This window comes from Neofelis nebulosa, chromosome 5, assembly GCF_028018385.1.
Source record: "Neofelis nebulosa isolate mNeoNeb1 chromosome 5, mNeoNeb1.pri, whole genome shotgun sequence".
Classification (NCBI taxonomy): Eukaryota; Metazoa; Chordata; class Mammalia; order Carnivora; family Felidae; genus Neofelis; species Neofelis nebulosa.
Window position 1 is genome coordinate 325,316 of NC_080786.1, and position 22,315 is coordinate 347,630.

The following is a 22,315-nucleotide window of genomic DNA, read 5'->3' on the forward strand; positions in this document are numbered from 1 at the left end:
TTTCAAGTAGTCGTGTTTTCCAACTAGCTCATTATTTTATGAAACAACCAAATGGAAAATGAATGGTTGGCCAGAGGGTAAAAATATTACTACTATGTTCAGGTATCCAAAGATTTAAAACAAGCAAATACAGGGGCATCTGAGTGGCTCAGTTGGTTGAATGTCTGACTCTTGATTTTGGCTCAGGTCACAGTCCCAGGGTCATGGGATAGAGCTCCAAGTCTAGGTCTACACTGAGTGTGGAGCCTACTTAAGATTCTCTCTCTCTGCCCCTCCCCATTCACCCTCTCTCTCTCTCTTTAAATAAAATAAAACAAACAAACAAACAAACAAACAAACAAAGCAAGCAAATACACTATGCTGTTTCTATTTTAAAATAAGGGAATGAGGGGCCCCTGGGTGGCTCCGTTGGTTAAGCATCGGACTTTTGATTTCAGCACAGGTCATGGGTCATTCTTGCTCTCAAAATAAAGTTTAAAAAAAGAAAAAAAAAAAAGAAAAAGAAGAGAATGAAATAGGAAACACTTAAAAAAATCTTTTCCATCTCCACATCACTCAAAGATGATGATTTTGTTTTAGATTTAAGTTTTTTTTTTTTTTTAATTTATTTATTTGAGAGAGAGAGAGAGCAAGAGAGCAGATGGGAGAGATGGAGAGACAGAATCCTAGGCAGGCTCCTTACAGTCGTGCAGAGTGCAATGTGGGGCTCGAACTCATGCTCCATGATATCATGACCTAAGCCAAATTCAGACACTTAACTGACTGAGCCACCTGGGGGCCTCTGGATTTAAGTTCTAATTAGGAATTCCAGTTAGGTTTATCAGATTCTTTTTATCTTATTCTGGACTAAGTGATTTTTATGACATGTGATCTACTTATTTTATAAATGAACACTAAATCTTAGTGACAAGATGGAACCTGATGTTCACATGATGTTACAGAGGCACTGGTGTGCAAATGTAATATGTAAATATATTATTATTATATAATAATATATATTATATAGCACTGATCTTTAGCAGTGTCTGAACACCCACCCACCTGTGAATTCTAATTCCGTGGCTTACTAGCTCTGTGACCTTGAACAAGTTGCTTCTGTCCTTACTAAGGTTTCCTTTCCATACATGCAAAGTGGGATCACCTCCTCCAGCACAGCATAAATCATGGGGAGAATATATGTGAAGGAGTAAGACTCTCAAAACACGTGCTCAAACAACTTAGGTTCCTTCTTCACCCTATCACTGATTCTGATGAAAGTCATTTCTGTTAAGATTAAACCAATTTTCAAAAATTTTCCTTTAGCCCACAGTTGAAGAAGATATCATTTCAAATAAAATTAACACTGTGATAGAGCTACTAAATACAGTTCCTATTAACAAAGGGTCTTTCACACAGGCTGAATAGTTAGAAACATCATTGGTTGCAATGCCTCCATCTTTTGGAGGTTTGGGTAATTTTCTAATACTGGAAAGCCATCATGCCCATGGTCCTCAAATGTTTCGGTCTCAGAACGCTTTTGCACTCTGAAAAATGGAGAACCCCCAAGACCTTTTGTTTATGTGGCTTATATTTATTGATATTTACCATGGTAAAAATCAAAGCTGAGAAATTTCTACACCATATTGTAACATAATGCTTGTTTCTTTTTATGTTTAAGAAATCCTTAAAAAAATCCTTTTATTTTCCTAATCCCAGTCTCTTTGATAGATCATTTAGAATTTGCACTAGAAAAAGTTACTTTTATGTACAGGAATTTATTTTACAAACTTTTAAAAGGGATCTTGTTATTCGGCTGGAGCTAGAAAAGTCCGTGCTACTAGATTGTGGAATTGGAAGAATGCCCTATAAACAAAGCAGGGCCTAAAAATATTGACCTGATGATCAAAGAGCAGCTATCAGCACAAAACCCAACACCCCACACACCCCAAGTCCACATGTTTTCCTTGAAATCTGAATTTTCTTATAAAACTATGATTTGAAAAAAAAAACCCAAAACCCACTATGATTTGAACATACAAGAACAGAACATATACGTCTTATCAATACCGGGCAGGCACAAAGAAAAGGTGCTATTATGGTACCCAAAGAATCATTTCAGTTCGAAAGAAGAAAGAGCATCCTGTTAATCAGGGTTGAAAACAACAAAGCAGGTTACAAGAAACAGTAATAGCAATGTCCAAGCTTCACACTGCACAAGTTTTTTTTTTTTTTAATATGAAATTTATTGTCAAATTGGTTTCCACATGACACCCAGCGCTCATCCCAACAGGTGCCCTCCTCAATACCCCTCACCCACCCTCCCCTCCCTCCCACCCCTCCATCAACCCTCAGTTTGTTCTCAGTTTTTAGGAGTCTCTTATGTTTCACAACAGTTTCTCAGAATTCTCCTAATGGGGAGTCCTCCCTGGTGGGGAGTCCACCAGGCCCTGCCCTTTCTCTTCCTTACCATTTTAACAGCTGTTAAATCTGTTTTTATAATAAACACCTGCATGTATCTTTATGTACCTGCAATTTCCAGGTTAATGAAAGCTTCTTTAAAAAGTCATGTTGGGGCGCCTGGGTGGCTCAGTCAGTCAGACTCTTGATTTCAGTTCAGGTCACGATCTCACGATCGTGAGATTGAGCCCCACATTGGGCTCTGGGCTGGGCATGGAGTCTGCATAAGATTCTCTCTCTCTTTGTCTCTCTCGCTCTCCCTCGGCCCCTCCCTTGCTAGTGTGTGCTCTCTGTCTCAAAAAAATTATATATATATTAAAAAAAGGTCATGTTATAAAACATGGAACCAAGAATACAACACCCATTTTCTCTCTCCCTTCATTTTAAACTTGGATACTGATCTCACATGATGGAGGAATAATTATTTTTTATATATTATGTGCATATGGAATAGATATTTTTCTTATAAACATTACTTTAAAAAATTAAACTGCTATGCTAAAAATGTCAGTATCTAAACTTTAGTTCAGTATCTAATGTCAGTATCTAAACTTTAGTTCACTGTTTTCAGCAAGAAATTGATCATTTTCTTACATAGATGAACATTTGACAATTTCTGAAAAAGATGACTGAAGATTATTTAGTAATCAGAATAATTAAATTAAAGATGCAAATATCTAACTGCTGGAAAGCTTGACCAATAGGTAGCACCTGCTTACTCCCATCTCCAAATTAGGCTCTGCCTTTCTTACCTGATGTCCGAGAGCTGCAGCTGATTAGACAGGTCATCTTTTAGACGATCTAGTTCTTTTCTAAGTGGTAAACTGTTCTTCAACTTTCTAACTGCACTTTTCCCATTGTTATCTAACCAGGATCTGGAAAGAAAAAACAGACATACACACTTTGTAATACTGACTATAATGCAAATATTTCTAGTACTAAAAGATATAAGCACTACCGTAAAGTAGCCCCAGTATTAAACTGAGTTTCCAACCAAGGCTTTACCAAATTATAAGCAAAACACCAGGTGGGGAAGAGTCGAGCACAGCCCACAGTAGCAGAGTGGACGGGGCATGTGGTAAGGTGGAAGCAAAGGAGGTGGCAGTGAGCCCCAGGGGAGTAAACAGACAGGTATTTTTGGAGACTCTGGGGTAAAAACAAAAACAAAAACTGGACTGGTAAGGTCTGGCCACTGCGGGCCTTGGATAGAGCTATGGGGGAGTAAACACTGAGAGCTCAGGGAATTAATGATGAAGATTAAACTAAGGAAGGAGCTGGAGTCTACACAGCTAGAACCCACAAAGTAACCTTTGCAAGTTCCTTCAGCCACGGGCATTGCCTTCTCAATGTCACCAGCACCATTAGCTGTGCCTTCTGAGTCTGACTCTTTCACCTTATTAGTTTGCCCATCTGCTCTGGTTAGAAGTGTAGCTCTGCCCTCTCACATGGACATGGCTGATGTGTGTGAGTGATGGGCTAGTGCAGCCTACTGAAAGGCGTAGCACATGTGACTGATTCTGAAGTATCCTGACGTTTGAAATCTTTATCCCATCTCTAGAAATCCAGCAACAGGTTTAGCATAATTAAAATTTAGTTTTTTTATATACAAAGGAAGTTATCAAAACTAGAGTAGGATTTAAGAGGTGCTGGCAGAAGAGACATTTTAAAAATGATCAAAGTTGATAATCTTGAAACCAATAAAATCTTCTGCATTTATCCAATGCCTGATACTGTGCTGTGCTGAGATATAAAGAAGATAAAGTCGCTGTGTAAAGGAAGACACACCTACTAAGGAATACAGAGATAAAAAATTAGGATAGATGAGCCTTTTCGAGAACAGAGGAAGAATGAATTCTGTCTGTAAGAGTCTGTGGAACAGGTGATATGTGACCTGGAACCTGAGAGACGTGTCAGTTTCCAGGCAGATTACTGTCGGGGGAAGGGCAAGCCAATCATGCTAGTGCGCTGGGAACCGTGAGGTGAATCAATGTGCCCAGATCATATAATGCCCCGAGGGAGGGAAGTATGAGATGAGACTAGGGAGGAAGGTGGGAGGACTTGCACATTGGGAGAAGGAATTGGGACTTTATCCTCTAAGTAAAGGTATTCAACTTTTAATTAATTTTTAATTCACTAACTCTGTATAGTAATTAATAACTCTTCCTACTCCCTTTTTAAGAATATTGGTAAAAATTTTGTCATCGGTGCATAATGGGATAAATAAGAAAATAAATAAAAATATCTTATTTCACCTCACTATTATAAGCTATTGCATTATAAATTTTCAAGATTTTCCTCATTTATTAATGTTATTCAACTTATTTTAAATCATGTAAGAGAAAGCATGATTTGTTGACAAATGAATCATCAAAGAGCACACCATATTTGGTTGGAGACAAAATGTCTTAAAATGTAGGCTGAAATATAATCTTATGACTATATGCTCATGACCTGACTTTTGGAATTCTTACATTTAGTGTATAAAAATCAGCTGGTCTAGTTTAACAGTTTTTGTGTTTTGTTTCTAAACATTGAGATAGAAATGAAGCTTCTAAACACAGTATTTACTACATACATGTAGATAAAGATACGTGTTTCCTAGCCTCAGCCATGAGGGGTTTGGGAGCTACGGAGCACATTTATCCGCCCCAGACCTCAGATTCTAAAAACCATTCCTTACTAAAAAGAATGAGAGCTTCCTGGCAAAATGGCTGAATCAAACATTGGGGCATGGACAGTCCAGATGAGCCTGGAACGACTTAATGAATCAGAAAGCAAAACTTCCCAAGGAACGATAGGGACATAGGAGCCAGCTTGAAGGGATGATGAAATTAGAAAATTGTTATATGGATGCTATCATCTAATATGTGATTTAGGCAAGAATCATCAATGAAGATTAGGGCTAAGGGGTAAGAATGCGGTGAGTAAAAGGATATCTAAATGGCTGTATCTCTTCAAAAGCAACTAACCGAAAGGAAAACTTTACTATGGAAAAACAGAGGTAGGGGCGCCTGGGTGGCGCAGTCGGTGAAGCGTCCGACTTCAGCCAGGTCACGATCTCGCGGTCCGTGAGTTCGAGCCCCGCGTCAGGCTCTGGGCCGATGGCTCGGAGCCTGGAGCCTGCTTCCGATTCTGTGTCTCCCTCTCTCTCTGCCCCTCCCCCGTTCATGCTCTGTCTCTCTCTGTCCAAAAATAAATAAAAAACGTTGAAAAAAAAAAATTAAAAAAAAAAAAAAAAAAAAAGAAAAACAGAGGTAATCATCTTACTCATTTTTTTTTTTTCTTTAGTGCACTGGTTGGACCCTCTAAGACATGTAAGTTACAAAGGGGGACAGCAGTCTTGTTGCTGGCCAGCTTGTTTCTCCTCTCATCTGCTTTCTATTTTTCAAAAATTCCCCCAAACATGTCTCTTACTGACATTCCTTTGCTTTCTCTCACCAACCTCCATGAACTTTCATAAATTCCTAAGGATCTGCAGGCTACCAAAGAGAAATGCTTCTCTGGATAATGCATGAGTTATTAAGGGGAATGACAGGATAAAATTGAATATGTAGGTTAGGGGGAATACAGAATCTAGGATGCAGGGAAGAGAAACCAACAGCACCAGATCCTTTAGGAAGTTACAATCTAGGAGAAAGTAGCAATGCAGATTTCCATTAAGTATTTTTGAATGATCTTTTTCTCCCCTAAGTAAGAACTATGAAAACAAACTGGAATAAGTCAAGAGCTACATTTACTTTAAAACTTGTCTGGACATACCCTCCCCCTAACTTCTGTCCTATGACTGGCCAGTGTACTTTTTCAGTATCTCTTTTTGAGAGATACAGTCTGTAGAATAATTTCTGTAAGTGTTTCATTTCCTCCATTACCTTATTACCTCATGAGGGAAAGATAAGTCATCCCTTACCTAATGTTGTTTTAAATTCAAACTTCAGATTTTCAATTTCATCTCAGGAGATCACTAGACAACCTACATTTTCACTATGCAAATTAAACCATAAGGCAAAGAGAAAAGTGTATTTTCTTGTCCGATATGGAGACACATGGTTATCCTGACTGTCCATGTTCTAGAACTAAGAGACAGAATTCTATGTTATTCTCTAGATGGATTTAAAAAGGACATTAAGGGCACCTGGTGGCTCAGTCAGTTAAATATCCGAGTCTTAATTTAGGCTCAGTACATAATCTCGTGGTTTGGGAGTTCAAGCCCTGCCTGCTCCCCCGCTGACGGTGCAGCGCCCACCTCGGATATTTCTCTCTCTCTCTCTCTTCCCCCTTCCCCCCCCCCCCTTTATCTGCCCCTCCCCTGCTCATGAGCTCGCTCTCAAAATAAATAAAAAACATTTAAAAAATTTTAAAAAACCAAAAAGGACAATTAATGCCTGAATTTGCCATAAAAATAATTTAAATTCTTAATTTTACAATCATAGTCATTTGTAAAATTTGAACACTTGATTTTTAATGGGGAAAAGTCCATTCAAATTATTATTGAGATTAAAGAGCCATCCTATAGTTATTCTATAATAAAATACAGTTAAACCATACTTTAAATTTTTTTTAAACATTTATTTTTGAGAGAGAGAGAGAGAGTGTGTGTGGGGAGGGAGGGTGGGGGACGCACAGAGAGAGAGGGAGACACAGAATCCGAAGAAGGCTCCAGGCTCTGAGCTGTCAGCACACAATCACCGGGGGTTGAACTCACAAACCGCCCACATCAGATGCTTAACCGAGTAAGCCACCCAGGTGCCCCTAAACCATACTTTTTTTTTTTTTACTTGAAAAAACTTTTTTTTAAATGTTTGTTTATTTTTGAGACAAACAGCGTGAGCAGGGGAGCACAGAGAGAGAGGGAGACCCAGAATCTGAAACAGGCTCCAGGCTCTGAGTTGTCAGCACAGAGTCCGATGCCGGGTTCGAACCCACGAACTGTGAGATCATGACCTGAGCTGAAGTCGGAAACTTAACTGACTGAGCCACCCAGGCGCCCCCGCAAACCATACTTTTTAACCTTTACTAGTCAAGAACTTTAAGAAATGTTGGAATTTCTTATTATAAAAATTTATCAAAAATGAAATAATCCAAATAAATAGTATTCATGAATATGTTTTTTAAAAATAGTAATAGCTTTGTGTTTAAAACTTTATTGATGCACTAAAAACCATAAGATGCCTCGGAATACACCTAAGCAAAGAGGTGAAAGACCTATACTCAGAAAACTATAAAACACTGATGAAAGAAATTGAAGATGACAGAAAGAAATGGGAAAAAAAAAACATTCCATGCTTATGGATTCAAAGAACAAATATTGTTTAAATTTTTTAAAATTTATTTTTGAGACAGAGAGAGACAGCACAAGCGGGGGAGGGGCAGAGAGAGAGGGAGACACAAAATCCGAAGGAGGCTCCAGGCTCCGACCTGTCAGCACAGAGCCTGACGCAGGGCTCAAACTCACAGACTACGAGATCATGACCTGAGCCAAAGTCGGACGCTTAACCGACTGAGCCACCCAGGCGACCTTTTTTTAAATTTAATTTTATTTTTTTTTGAAGAACAAATATTGTTAACATGTCTATATTACCCAAAGCAGTCTACACATTTAATACAATCCCTATCTAAATACCACCGGGCATTTTTCACAGAGCTAGAACAAACAATCCTAAAGTTTATATGGAATGACAAAAGACCCAAATAGCCAAAGCAATCTTGAAAAGGAAAAGCAAAACTGGAAGCATCGCACTTTTGAACTTCAGGTTATATACGGAGCTGTAGTCATTGATACAATATGGTAGTGGCACAAAAACAGACACAGATTGTTTGTTTGTGGGCTCTGGGCTGACAGCTAGGAGCCTGGAGCCTGCTTCAGGTTCTGTGTCTCCCTCTCCCTGCCCCACCCCCGCTCACATGCACACTCTCTCAAAAATAAAAATTAAAAAAAGAAGAAGAAGAAGAAGACATAGTGTAGGAGTGCCTGGGTGGCTCGGTCGGTTAAGCATTGGACTGTTGATTTTGGCTCAGGTCATGATCTCACCGTCTGTGGGATCAAGCCCCATGTCCGGCTCTGTGCTGACAGTGCAGAGCCTGCTTGGGATCCTCTCTCTCTGCCCCTCCCCTGCTTGTGCTCTCTCTCTCTCTCAAAATAAATAAATAAACTTAAAAAAAAAGGAAGACGTTGTGTACACACACACACACACACACACACACACACACAATGGAATATTATTTAGCCATAAGAAAGAATGAAATCTTGCCATTTGCAATGATGTAGATGGAGCTAGAGAGTGTAATGCTAAGTGAAATAAGTCAGTCAGAGAAAGACAACTCACTCATATGTGGAATTTAAGAAACAAAATAAATGATCATAGGGGGGAAAAAGAGGAAAACCAAGAAACAGACTCTTAACTACACAGAACAAACTGATGGTTACCAGAGTGTTAAATAGGTGACAGGCATTAAGGAGGGCACTTGTCATGAGCACTGGGTGTTGCACGGAAGTACCGAATCGCTACATTGTACACCTGAAACTACTATTACACTGTTAACTGGAATTTAAATTAAAAAATAAATAAAAATAAAAGTTTTACTGAAATGTAATACACACACCATGCATGTCGTGTATATTCTCACAGTTGTGCAATCACCAGTACAATCAATTTGGGGATACTTTCATCACCCTAGTAAGAAACACGTAGCAGGGTGCCTGGGTGAATCAGTCGGTTAAGCATCCAACTCTTGATTTCAGCTCAGGTCATGATCCTACGGCTCCTGAATTCGAGCCCTGCATGGGGCTCTGTGCTGACAGTGCCGAGCTTACTTGGGAATCTCTCTCTCTCCCTCTCTCTCTGCTCTTCCCCTGCTCTAAATAAACAAATAAATAAATAAACTCAAAATAGAAAAAGAAATCACGTACCTATTAGCAGTTACTTCAATACTCACTTCCACCTCGAAGCAACCACTAATCTACTTCCTGTGTCACAGATTTGTCAATTCTATACGCTTCACACAGATGGAAGCATTCAATATGTGGTCCACTGTGACTGCTTCTTTCTCTTAGCACAATGTTGTCAAAGTTCATCCATGCTGTAGCATGTATGAGTACTTCCTTTGTTTTTAGGGCCAAGTACTATTTTCACTGTATGAATATACTACATTTCACTTAACCATTCATCCATTGATGGACCTTTGGGTTATTTCCACTTTTTGGTGATTACGAATAATGCTGCTATGAACAAGTTTTTATGTAGACGTGCTTTTTTCTACATCCTTCCCAATACTTGCTATTTTCTTTTGATTATAACCATCCTAGGCTATGAAGTGTTATCTCATGGTAGTTAATTTACTTGTTAGACCTTGCCTTGGTTCCAAAAATGATTTTATTATACTTATAATAATAAATATGAAACATGTATTGTTATAAGATGCAGGGAAAGAGAAAAAATGCTGGTAATGAAATGAAGCCACAGGGAAGTGGTATATAAAAATGAATACAGGAATATCATGTACAGGGTCTAAAGTTAGACTGCAGACTGAAGACAACTGTTTTAGTTCTTAGGCTAATGATTCTTTTGAGATAAAAATATTTCACTAACTCAAGAGAAGTTCAGTTTTTCGTGGATACAAGAGGACGAAAAGGACAGCCATGATCCAAATCGAGTAAAGTTAAAATGGCATAAATTTCAAACTCTTAGGCCTCAAACTACATGGAACTACATGACATTTACACCACAGCTTTTCAAACTTCTCTGATGGCAATACACAGTAAGAAATTTTAAATGGTGACTCAGTATACACACATACGCATACATACATGTTTACACAGAACTCAAACGAGTATTTTGAGAAACATTGAAATTTACTGAAAATATATATTTAAAAAAATGTTTAAAAGGAAGAACACAAAGCAACTTTGCTGGTCCCAAATCACTAAACTGTGTTATGACTTGTTATTTGAAAAACACTGACTTAGCCTGTAAACAAGGGGAAGAATAAATAAAGGCATGATAGGAGTTAAAATTTCCAAACGTTCTATAGAAATAATTCCAAAGTTATAGTTGTCCAAGGTGTCATTTCGTGGACAAAGATTGATTTACAACTTAGACACTGAAGGTGAAAAAAAAACTACTTGAGCAAAATTCGAATGGAGAAAACAGAAGTCTGACATTTATTGGTCTTCCAGTATCTGATAGAATAGCATTTCAATGATCCTTCTACACTTTATGTTTTCTCAATGGGAAAGATATTACATATGGGATTATTTTATTTTGTTTTCAAAGTTTATTTATTTTGAGAGAGAGGGAGAGAGAAAAAGAGAGAGGGACAGAGAGAGAGGGAGACAGTGAGAATCTCAAGCAGGTTCTGCACTGTCAGCATGCAGACTGATGCGGGGCTCGATCCCATGAACTGTGAGATTATTACTTTAGCTGAAATCAAGAATTGGACACTTAACCGACTGAGCCACCCAGGTGCCCTGGGATTATTTTGTTTAGACATAAATGGATCCTGTTGGCTCCTTCCAAATACAAATTATATAATTAAAATCCATTTTTGTTATAACAGTATTTGATAATCAGAGAATATATTCAAAATATGAACATACTAAAATCTACAACATGGAGTGGCATTTCCTAATCTTTTTGAGACTGGTAAATTCCTATTACAGTATATAATTAAAGAAAACTCCTGAGGTATTAAAAATTTAATTTTATCCTTTTTATATGGTTATACAGTAAAATGAGTTTGAAGTAAGCTAAAGCATAGTTTGTTGAGAAATTCAGAATTACACAGCATGTCCTAAAATGTGGATTGAAATACAGTTACCAGATGTAGTATTAAAACAGATTAAATGGAGCTTCTATGACCTGATAATTCTTCTATTTAAAAAGCAATCCACCTGATTTATTTTCACAATTTCTGTGCTTTATTTCATAATAGTAGGAGACTACTTCAGCCTGCACTTCTCAACAAAAACAGAATTATTGAAAAAATTAAGTCTAAACTAAGTAACATTGCTGCTATATCTTCTGTTTTTAATATTATATCCTAAAATACTAGAAGTATCTTAATGTGCTTTCCAAAATGAATTTTGATCAAGTGAATGTAATTTATCAATCAAGTGAAGATTAGTTTGATGTCAATTTGATGCTCCTTCTGACTATATAATTCAGCATGTGCTCTGATTCTTCTTCTGCAACCTACATATATAAGATGAAATTAAACAATACAAGAATACAAACAAAAACTTAAACTGCAGAATGGCCAAAATGACCATGGTGGCCAATAAGTTTTGGTTGAGTTGTAGGCACCCTAAATCTTACTTATCAAGTGGTGTCACACAATTCATGAGTTGAAAGCTTTAAAATGGTTCAACAATTTTGTAATTATTTTTAAAATAATTACTAATTTATTTTTTTTTATTTTTCAATATATGAAGTTTATTGTCAAATTGGTTTCCATACAACACCCAGTGCTCATACCAAAAGGTGCCCTCCTCAATACCCATCACCCACCCTCCCCTCCCTCCCACCCCCCATCAACCCTCAGTTTGTTCTCAGTTTTTAAGAGTCTTTTATGCTTTGGCTCTCTTCCACTCTAACCTCTTTTTTTTTTTTTTCCTTCCCCTCCCCCATGGGTTTCTGTTAAATTTCTCAGGATCCACATAAGAGTGAAACCATATGGTATCTGTCTTTCTCTGTATGGCTTATTTCACTTAGCATCACACTCTCCAGTTCCATCCACGTTGCTACAAAGGGCCATATTTCGTTCTTTCTCATTGCCACGTAATACTCCATTGTGTATATAAACCACAATTTCTTTATCCATTCATCAGTTGATGGACATTTAGGCTCTTTCCATAATTTGGCTATTGTTGAGAGTGCTGCTATAAACATTGGGGTACAAGTGCCCCTATGCATCAGTACTCCTGTATCCCTTGGGTAAATTCCTAGCAGTGCTACTGCTGGGTCATAGGGTAGGTCTATTTTTAATTTTCTGAGGAACCTTCACACTGTTTTCCAGAGTGGCTGCACCAATTTGCATTCCCACCAACAGTGCAGGAGGGTTCCTGTTTCTCCACATCCTCTCCAGCATCTATAGTCTCCTGATTTGTTCATTTTGGCCACTCTGACTGGTGTGAGGTGATATCTGAGTGTGGTTTTGATTTGTATTTCCCTGATGAAGAGTGATGTTGAGCATCTTTTCATGTGCCTGTTGGCCATCCGGATGTCTTCTTTAGAGAAGTGTCTATTCATGTTTTCTGCCCATTTCTTCACTGGGTTATTTGTTTTTCGGGTGTGGAGTTTGGTGAGCTCTTTATAGATTTTGGATACTAGCCCTTTGTCTGATATGTCATTTGCAAATATCTTTTCCCATTCCATTGGTTGCCTTTTAGTTTTGTTGATTGTTTCCTTTGCTGTGCAGAAGCTTTTTATCTTCATAAGGTCCCAGTAGTTCATTTTTGTTTTTAATTCCCTTGCCTTTGGGGATGTGTCGAGTAAGAAATTGCTACGGCTGAGGTCAGAGAGGTCTTTTCCTGCTTTCTCCTCTAGGGTTTTGATGGTTTCCTGTCTCACATTCCTTTATCCATTTTGAGTTTATGTTTGCGAATGGTGTGAGAAAGTGGTCTAGTTTCAACCTTCTGCATGTGGCTGTCCACTTCTCCCAGCACCATTTGTTAAAGAGACTGTCTTTTTTCCATTGGATAGTCTTTCCTGCTTTGTCAAAGATTAGTTGGCCATACGTTTGTGGGTCTAGTTCTGGGGTTTCTATTCTATTCCATTGGTCTATGTGTCTGTTTTTGTGCCAATACCATGCTGTCTTGATGATTACAGCTTTGTAGTAGAGGCTAAAGTCTGGGATTGTGATGCCTCCTGCTTTGGTCTTCTTCAAAATTACTTTGGCTATTTGGGGCCTTTTGTGGTTCCATATGAATTTTAGGATTGCTTGTTGTAGTTTCGAGAAGAATGCTGGTGCAATTTTGATTGGGATTGCATTGAATGTGTAGATAGCTTTGGGTAGTATTGACATTTTGACAATATTTATTCTTCCAATCCATGAGCAGGGAATGTCTTTCCATTTCTTTATATCTTCTTCAATTACCTTCATAAGCTTTCTATAGTTTTCAGCATACAGATCTTTTACATCTTCGGTTAGATTTATTCCTAGGTACTTCATGTTTCTTGGTGCAATTGTGAATAGGATCAGTTTCTTTATTTGTCTTTCTGTTGCTTCATTATTAGTGTATAAGAATGCAACTGATTTCTGTACATTGATTTTGTATCCTGCAACTTTGCTAAATTCATGTATCAGTTCTAGCAGACTTTTGGTGGAGTCTATTGGGTTTTCCATGTAGAGTATCATGTCATCTGCAAAAAGTGAAAGCTTGATTTCATCTTTGCCAATTTTGATGCCTTTGATTTCCTTTTGTTGTCTGATTGCTGATGCTAGCACTTCCAACACTGTGTTAAACAACAGCGGTGAGAGTGGACATCCCTGTCGTGTTCCTGATCTCAGGGAAAAAGCTCTCAGTTTTTCCCCATTGAGGATGATGTTAGCTGTGGGCTTTTCATAAATGCTTTTATGATCTTTAAGTATGTTCCTTCTATCCCGACTTTCTCAAGGGTTTTTATTAAGAAAGGGTGCTGAGGGGCGCCTGGGTGGCGCAGTCGGTTAAGCGTCCGACTTCAGCCAGGTCATGATCTCGCGGTCCGTGAGTTCGAGCCCCGCGTCAGGCTCTGGGCTGATGGCTCGGAGCCTGGAGCCTGTTTCTGATTCTGTGTCTCCCTCTCTCTCTGCCCCTCCCCCGTTTATGCTCTGTCTCTGTCCCAAAAATAAATAAAAAACGTTGAAAAATTAAAAAAAAAAAAAAAGAAAGGGTGCTGAATTTTGTCAAAGGCCTTTTCTGCATTGATTGACAGGATCATATAGTTCTTATCTTTTCTTTTATTAAGGTGATGTATCACGTTGATTGATTTGTGAATGCTGAACCAGACCTGCATCCCAGGAATGAATCCCACTTGATCATGGTGAATAATTCTTTTTATGTGCTGTTGAATTCGATTTGCTAGTATCTTATTGAGAATTTTTGCATCCATATTCATCAGGGATATTGGCCTGTAGTTCTCTTTTTTTACTGGGTCTCTGTCTGGTTTAGGAATCAAAGTAATACTGGCTTCATAGAATGAGTCTGGAAGTTTTCCTTCCCTTTCTATTTCTTGGAATAGCTTGAGAAGGATAGGTATTATCTCTGCTTTAAACGTCTGGTAGAACTCCCCTGGGAAGCCATCTGGTCCTGGACTCTTATTTGTTGGGAGATTTTTGATGACTGATTCAATTTCTTCGCTGGTTATGGGTCTGTTCAAGCTTTCTATTTCTTCCTGATTGAGTTTTGGAAGCATGTGGGTGTTTAGGAATTTGTCCATTTCTTCCAGGTGTACAGTTTGTTGGCATATAATTTTTCATAGTATTCCCTGATAATTGCTTGTATCTCTGAGGGATTGGTTGTAATAATTCCATTTTCATTCATGATTTTATCTATTTGGGTCATCTCCCTTTTCTTTTTGAGAAGCCTGGCTAGAGGTTTCTCAAATTTGTTTATTTTTTCAAAAAACCAACTCTTGGATTCGTTGATCTGCTCTACAGTTTTTTTAGATTCTATATTGTTTATTTCTGCTCTGATCTTTATTATTTCTCTTCTTCTGCTGAGTTTAGGCTGCCTTTGCTGTTGCTGTTCTGCTTCTATTTCCTTTAGGTGTGCTGTTAGATTTTGTATTTGGGATTTTTCTGGTTTCTTCAGATAGGCCTGGATTGCAATGTATTTTCCTCTCAGGACTGCCTTCGCTGAGTCCCAAAGCGTTTGGATTGTTGTATTTTCATTTTCGTTTGTTTCCATATATTTTTTAATTTCTTCTCTAATTGCCTGGTTGACCCACTCATTCTGTAGTAGGGTGTTCTTTAAGCTCCATGCTTTTGGAGGTTTTCCAGACTTTTTCCTGTGGTTGACTTCAAGCTTCATAGCACTGTGGTCTGAAAGTATGCATGGTATGATTTCAAATCTTGTATACTTACGAAGGGCTGTTTTGTGACCCAGTATGTGATCTATCTTGGAGAATGTTCCATGTGCACTCGAGAAGAAAGTATATTCTGTTGCTTTGGGATGCAGAGTTCTAAATATATATGTCAAGTCCATCTGATCCAATGTATCATTCAGGGCCCTTGTTTCTTTATTGACCGTGTGTCTAGATGATCTATCCATTTCTGTAAGTGGAGTGTTAATGTCCCCTGCAATGACCACATTCTTATCAATAAGGTTGCTTATGTTTATGAGTAATTGTTTTATATATTTGGGGGCTCCCGTATTTGGTGCATAGACATTTATAATTGTTAGCTCTTCCTGATGGATAGACCCTGTAATTATTATATAATGCGCTTCTTCATCTCTTGTTACAGCCTTTAATTTAAAGTCTAGTTTGTCTGATATAAGTATGGCTACTCCAGCTTTCTTTTGACTTCCAGTGGCATGATAAATAGTTCTCCATCCCCTCACTCTCAATCTGAAGGTGTCCTCAGGTCTAAAATGAGTCTCTTGTAGACAGCAAATAGATGGGTCTTGTTTTTTTATCCATTCTGATACCCTATGTCTTTTGGTTGGTGCATTTAGTCCATTTACATTCAGTGTTATTATAGAAAGATATGGGTTTAGAGTCATTGTGATGTCCGTAGGTTTCATGCTTGTGGCGATGTCTCTGGTACTTTGTCTCACAGGATCCCCCTTAGGATCTCTTGTAGGGCTGGTTTAGTGGTGACAAATTCCTTCAGTTTTTGTTTGTTTGGGAAGACCTTTATCTCTTCTTCTATTCTAAATGACAGACTTGCCGGATAAAGGATTCTTGGCTGCATATTTTTTCTGTTCATCACATGGAAGATCTCCTGCCATTCCTTTCTGGCCTGCCAAGTTTCAGTAGAGAGATCAGTCATGAGTCTTATAGGTCTCCCTTTATATGTTACAGCACGTTTATCTCTAGCTGCTTTCAGAATTTTCTCTTTGTCCTTGTATTTTGCCAGTTTGACTATGATATGTCGTGCAGAAGATCGATTCAAGTTACGTCTAAAGGGAGTTCTCTGTGCCTCTTGGATTTCAATGCCTTTTGCCTTCCCCAGATCCGGGAAGTTCTCAGCTATGATTTCTTCAAGTACACCTTCAGCACCTTTCCCTCTCTCTTCCTCCTCTGGAATACCAATTATGTGTATATTATTTCTCTTTAGTGCATCACTTAGTTCTCTAATTTTCCCCTCATACTCCTGGATCTTTTTATCTCTCTTTTTCTCAGTTTCTTCTTTTTCCACAATTTTATCTTCTATTTCACCTATTCTCTCCTCTGCCTCTTCAATCTGAGCCGTAGTTGTATCCATTTTATTTTGCAGTTCGTTGATCGCATTTTTTAGCTCCTCCTGGCTGTTCCTTAGTCCCTTGATCTCTGTAGCAAGAGATTCTCTGCTGTCCTTTATACTGTTTTCAAGCCCAGCGATTAATTTTATGACTATTATTCTAAATTCACTTTCTGTTATATTGTTTAAATCATTTTTGATCAGTTCGTTAGCTGTTGTTATTTCCTGGACGTTTTTCTGATGGGAATTCTTCCGTTTCCTCATTTTGGATAGTCCCTGGAGTGGTGAGGACCTGCAGGGCACTTCCCCTGTGCTGTCTTGAATAACTTGCGTTGGTGGGCGGGGCCGCAGTCAGACCTGATGTCTGCCCCCAGCCCACCGCTGGGGCCACAGTCAGACTGGTGTGTGCCTTCTCTTCCCCTCTCCTAGGGGCGGGATTCCCTGTGGGGTGGCGTGGCCCGTCTGGGCTACTTGCACACTGCCAGGCTTGTGGTGCTGGGGATCTGGCATATCAGCTGGGGCGGATCGGCAAGGTGTACAGGAGCAGGAGGGACAGGCTCAGCTCGCTTACCCTTCGGAGACCCGCTTCTGGAGGGGCCCTGTGGCACCGGGCGGGAGTCAGACCCGCTGGACGGATGGATCTGCAGAAGCACAGCGTTGGGTGTTTGTGCGGTGCAAGCAAGTTCCCTGGCAGGAACCGGTTCCCTTTGGGATTTTGGCTGGGGGATGGGCAAGGGAGATGGCGCTGGTGAGCGCCTTTGTTCCCTGCCAAGCTGAGCTCTGTCGTCCGGGCTCAACAACTCTCCCTCCCATTGTCCTCCAGCCCTCCCGCTCTCCAAGCAGAGCTGTTAGCTCATAACCTTCCAGATGTCAAGTCCTGCTTGTTGTCAGAACACACTCTGTCCGGCACCTCCACTTTTGCAAGCCAGATTCGGGGGCTCTGCTTGGCTGGTGGGCCGCCCCTCCACCCCAGCTCCCTCCTGCCAGTCCGTGTAGCGCGCAACCGCCTCTCTGGCCTTCCTACCCTCTTCCGTGGGCCTCTTGTCTACACTTAGCTCCGGAGACTCCGTTCTCCTAGTCTTCTGGCGGTTTTCTGGGTTATTTAGGCAGGTGTAGGTGGAATCTAAGTGATCAGCAGGACGCGCGGTGAGTCCAGCGTCCTCCTCTGCTGCCATCTTCCCAGGATTCTCAATAATTACTAATTTAAAAACACGAATAATTGAAGCAAGAATTGATAGATAACGTTCTGGCTTTCATGATAAAATCCCCTGGAATCCTTACTGGGAAAACTAACATAAAACAAACTGTTGAAGAAGCCCTCAGAGAATGCCTTCAAAGTGGGCAATTATCTGTGTTTGGGAGCAGGTCAAGACTGGTTTGAAGGGGCTCAAAGGGGCTTGAAGCGGCCCAAGGGCATAGCAACCCACTTGACTTCCAATGTAGCCTCTGCACGTAATTCACCTTCAATCATCTTTTATTTTTCTAAACTCTTTTTCTAAATCATCACTTTCTATCCTACCATGACTGCTCTTTGTTTTTCTTATCCCTACTTCTTCATGCTATCTTCATTACTGCTGGTCTATCATTAAATTATCATTCCCAGTGAGCCATAGCATAAGTGACTCTTAAAAACAGAACAAACTGAGGGTTGATGGGGGGTGGGAGGGAGGGGTGGGTGGGTGATGGGTATTGAAGAGGGCATCTTTTGGGATGAGTACTGGGTGTTGTATGGAAACCAATTTGAGAATAAATTTCATATATTAAAAAAAAAGAAAAAATAAATTATCATTCCCATAGCCACATTTTCCTCTTGGTTTTATTTACAAAGAAAATTTGAACAATTAAAATCCACATATTTAGGGAGGTGATTTACCTATTAGCTACACATATAGATAGAGACACACCTTCACCACAGACATGCCTTCAGGCAGACACTGGTCTCCCTTTCTGTACAAGACTCTGTTACTTTCTTGTCTCTTCATCTTTGTTTGGAATCTAATTAGATAATGGGAGCAGGGATTCCTGAGGTAGTAGAGGTAATCTACAAAGCAAATGTTCTGCCAATGGAGGATTAAGGATTATCTACCATGCTGTAATAAGTGAGAATCCTCTGGTAAGCCATGGACTCTTTAAATACAACCACAGAACAGAATATGGCTGGTCTTTACGGAGTCCAAAAAGGACTTACTTAAAAAACATTAATGGTGACTTTACAATCAAGATAAATCATAGGGAAATATTTCATACATGGCTTCTATAACTAAAAATTATTCTTTCTCAATACATTCCAGATGATATATTTAAAAAAATTAGATATAAGTGACATATAACATTAGTTTTATGTATATAGCATAATGATTCGATATTAGTGTATATTACACTTAAGTAAGTCTAGTTAACAGCTATCACCATATGTAGTTATCAACTGTTTTTCTTATGAACATCTACTCTCTCAGCAACTTTCAAATACATAATACAGTATTATTGACCACAGTACCCATTCTGTACGTTACATCACTAGGACTAGTTTATTTTATAGCTGAGAGTTTGTACTTTATAACCCCCTAGAGATGATATTTTCAAGCGCTTTCTCCATGCATTTTTATTATGTATGGACTGTTACACTAAAGAACATTACTCCTACACTAGCTGAAGAAACTGGAAATGCTTACCTGAAGAAGCCTCATATTTTTTATAGTCTTAGGTATATACATCCTTTTTCCATATACCAGGGGTAACTTGAAGAGTAGAATTTTTAACATTTAAAACAACTTCCTGCATTTGTTTGGCATCAAAAGACCACAAATTAAATACATTTGAAAATATTCTGGCCACTTTAAGAAACATGAACTATCTTTTTCATAATGGTCACTGGATTAACTATATTGATAGAATTATTTTTCCTGAAAAATTAGGCTTTAATTTTAAACATGAACTAGAAATAAGTTTAATTAAATAGGAACTTTTACATACGTGAGGGTTGTTTCCATTCTCGAGACTTGTTCAAGGTCTTCATGAGGGTCCTTGAATCCAGTAAAGTAGTAATAAGACTTGTCCCACTTGATGGGCCTGTCAGGCATCCTTTTAGCCTCTTTGAGAGGCTGGGAACACACATTAGTATTCAAGCTTTGGATATGTTCAACAGATAAACTGCAGGAGTTGAGAATATATAATACTGTGCTTAGCAGATCTCTGGTGTGCAAAGTAAATTTGACTGCTCGAAATCCTAGAGAATATAATTCCCCCAAACAATTAGTACAGATGATTATTCATTTATTTAAATATAACTTTTCATGCAACATTAATAAAATCAAAAACTTTTAAAACATTTGCTTACTGCTTAAAATCCATCCTATTGGCAAATCATCTGTAAATGGAAAACTATCTTCTCTAAAACTTTACCACAGTATCTTTACCTTCATGAATTCCTCTGTCAGTTTTTCTTTCTAGTCTGGCACTAGAGACCAAACCCATTCCAGCCCAAGGAGGGGATTCACAATATTTTCAATGCTGCCCATAAATATGGTCTCTATAGTCTAGAATGGAAAAGCTCTCCTACTAGCAAGTATCCATGAAAGATGGTTTCTAGCACTAAGACAAAGGAGGAGAGATGGGAGATGGGGAGGTTTTACTGTAACAATGGTTCAGATGGGAGTGGCCTAGTCTCAGGGGTGACAGAAACCCATCTCAAATTTTCTCTGTGATTACAGGAGACCATCTTCCTGTTTGTCCACTCAGCTACCTAGTAACTCAATATTTTTGGCAGTGATGTAAAATTCCCTAACTGGTTAAAAGTTAATGCTTCACAATCTGATTTTGATTTTGGGTAGTCAGTGGGGTAAGGTCAGTAATCTAATGTGTGACATCCTCAATAGGAAATCCACTGTTTTTTCTTTTCTTCATTACTGGGGATTAGGTATGGTTCCAGCTGAATTTATACAACTTCTCAACATCCTCACCAACTGTGTCACTATTATCTTTCTTCAACTGTGAAGAAATCTGGTTTAAGGAGGTTAGGAAAACAGAGCAAGGGCTTAAATCTGAGCTGACCCCAAGCCCAGTATTTTCTCCATTATACCACCCCAACACTGACTCTTTCTTCTTTTTTTTTTAAAAAAAGTATTTTTAGTAGGTTTCAAAAATTATACAATTATTTTATAAGTACATCCTCACTATGAAATTGGAGATACATATAGTAAAAATAAAAGTCTGTTCACAGGCATACAGACTCACATCTTTACTAGACATAACCATTACTAACAATTAGGAACCTATGCTTTTCGACCTGCACTGTCTAATATGGTAGCTACTAGCCCTCTAATGGCAGTTTAGAATTAAATTAATCAAAATTAAATAAAATTAAAATTCAGTTCCCAGTCACATTAACCCCATTTCAATAGTCACATGGGGCTAGTGCCTGCTATATTAGTGTGCATACAGAACACTGACATCATTACAGAAAGTTCTCTTGGACAGCACTGCTCTAGATCTTTTCTATGTGCTTATGCATGTATAATACATGTGATATATGCCCATATTTGTTTACACACACCCCTACAGTTTGAATTGTTTCTTTTTAATATAGAAATAGTAACATTCTAGGTATATTACTTTGAACTTGCTTTTATTACTTAACCAGTTGTCTGTATGTATAGATCAACTTATTCTTTTTAGCAGCTATTTATACCAGTCCATATATTGAAGGCAGTGCAATTTTTATTTAACACTTCTGAAACTGATGGACACAAACATTTTTAATTGTTCACTTTTCATATAAGGCTGAAATGTATTTTCTTATCTTGGCCACTGATGACAGACACCAGAGTTTAAATCATTATGAGAGATACACACACGCCTTGCCACACAGACTTAAGGAATCCAGAACATGCAAACTAAGAAGTTTTTTAGTTCAATCATTTGATGGTAAAGTGAGAAATACTGGCAGGAGAGTTGTTCTAGTTAGTGAAAGAAGAAAGCAAAGTCCAAATTCCTGCATTTGAGGTAAGGAAGAGCTCAGTCAAGGAACAAATCCCCAGAAGAGTTGTCAGGAATAAATCTCAGTTTCTATCTTATCGATTCTGTTAATTATTTATTCCAATGTAAGGGCTGCTATATAGTGAGGAATACATCTACCAATGTGACTACAGAAGCTACACATTTTAATGGTTGTTGGCTATTTGTATATATTATTTCCTGGGGTGCCTGGGTGGCTCAGTCGGTTAAGCATCGGACTTCAGCTCAGGTCATGATCTCACGGTTCGTGGCTTCAGGCCCCGCGCTGGGCTCTGTGCTGACAGCTCAGAGCCTGGAGCCTGCTTTGGATTCTGTATCTCCCTCTCTGCCCCTCTTCTGCTCACACTCTCTGTCTCTGTCTCCCTCTCTCTCTCACAAATAAACATAAAAATAAAATAGAGAGGTGCTTGGGTGGCTCAGTTGGTTAAGCATCTGACTTAGCTCAGGTCATGATCTTGTGGTCTGTGAGTTCAAGCTCTGCATCGGG

The 22,315-nt window shown here is 38.8% G+C and overlaps 1 protein-coding gene across 5 annotated transcripts in view; it reads right to left on the bottom strand.

Moving 5' to 3' along the window:
- TCAIM (T cell activation inhibitor, mitochondrial) overlaps window positions 1-22,315 on the bottom strand; it is a 75,363-nt gene that overhangs the window by 10,076 nt on the left and 42,972 nt on the right. For all 5 annotated transcript variants that reach the window (XM_058729196.1, XM_058729199.1, XM_058729197.1 and 2 more), the window contains 2 exons: window positions 19,789-20,041; window positions 3,189-3,311 (listed from right to left, as the gene is read on the bottom strand). In XM_058729196.1, the coding sequence (XP_058585179.1) occupies window positions 3,189-3,311; window positions 19,789-20,041 (376 nt within the window). The remainder of the gene's footprint in view (window positions 1-3,188; window positions 3,312-19,788; window positions 20,042-22,315) is intronic.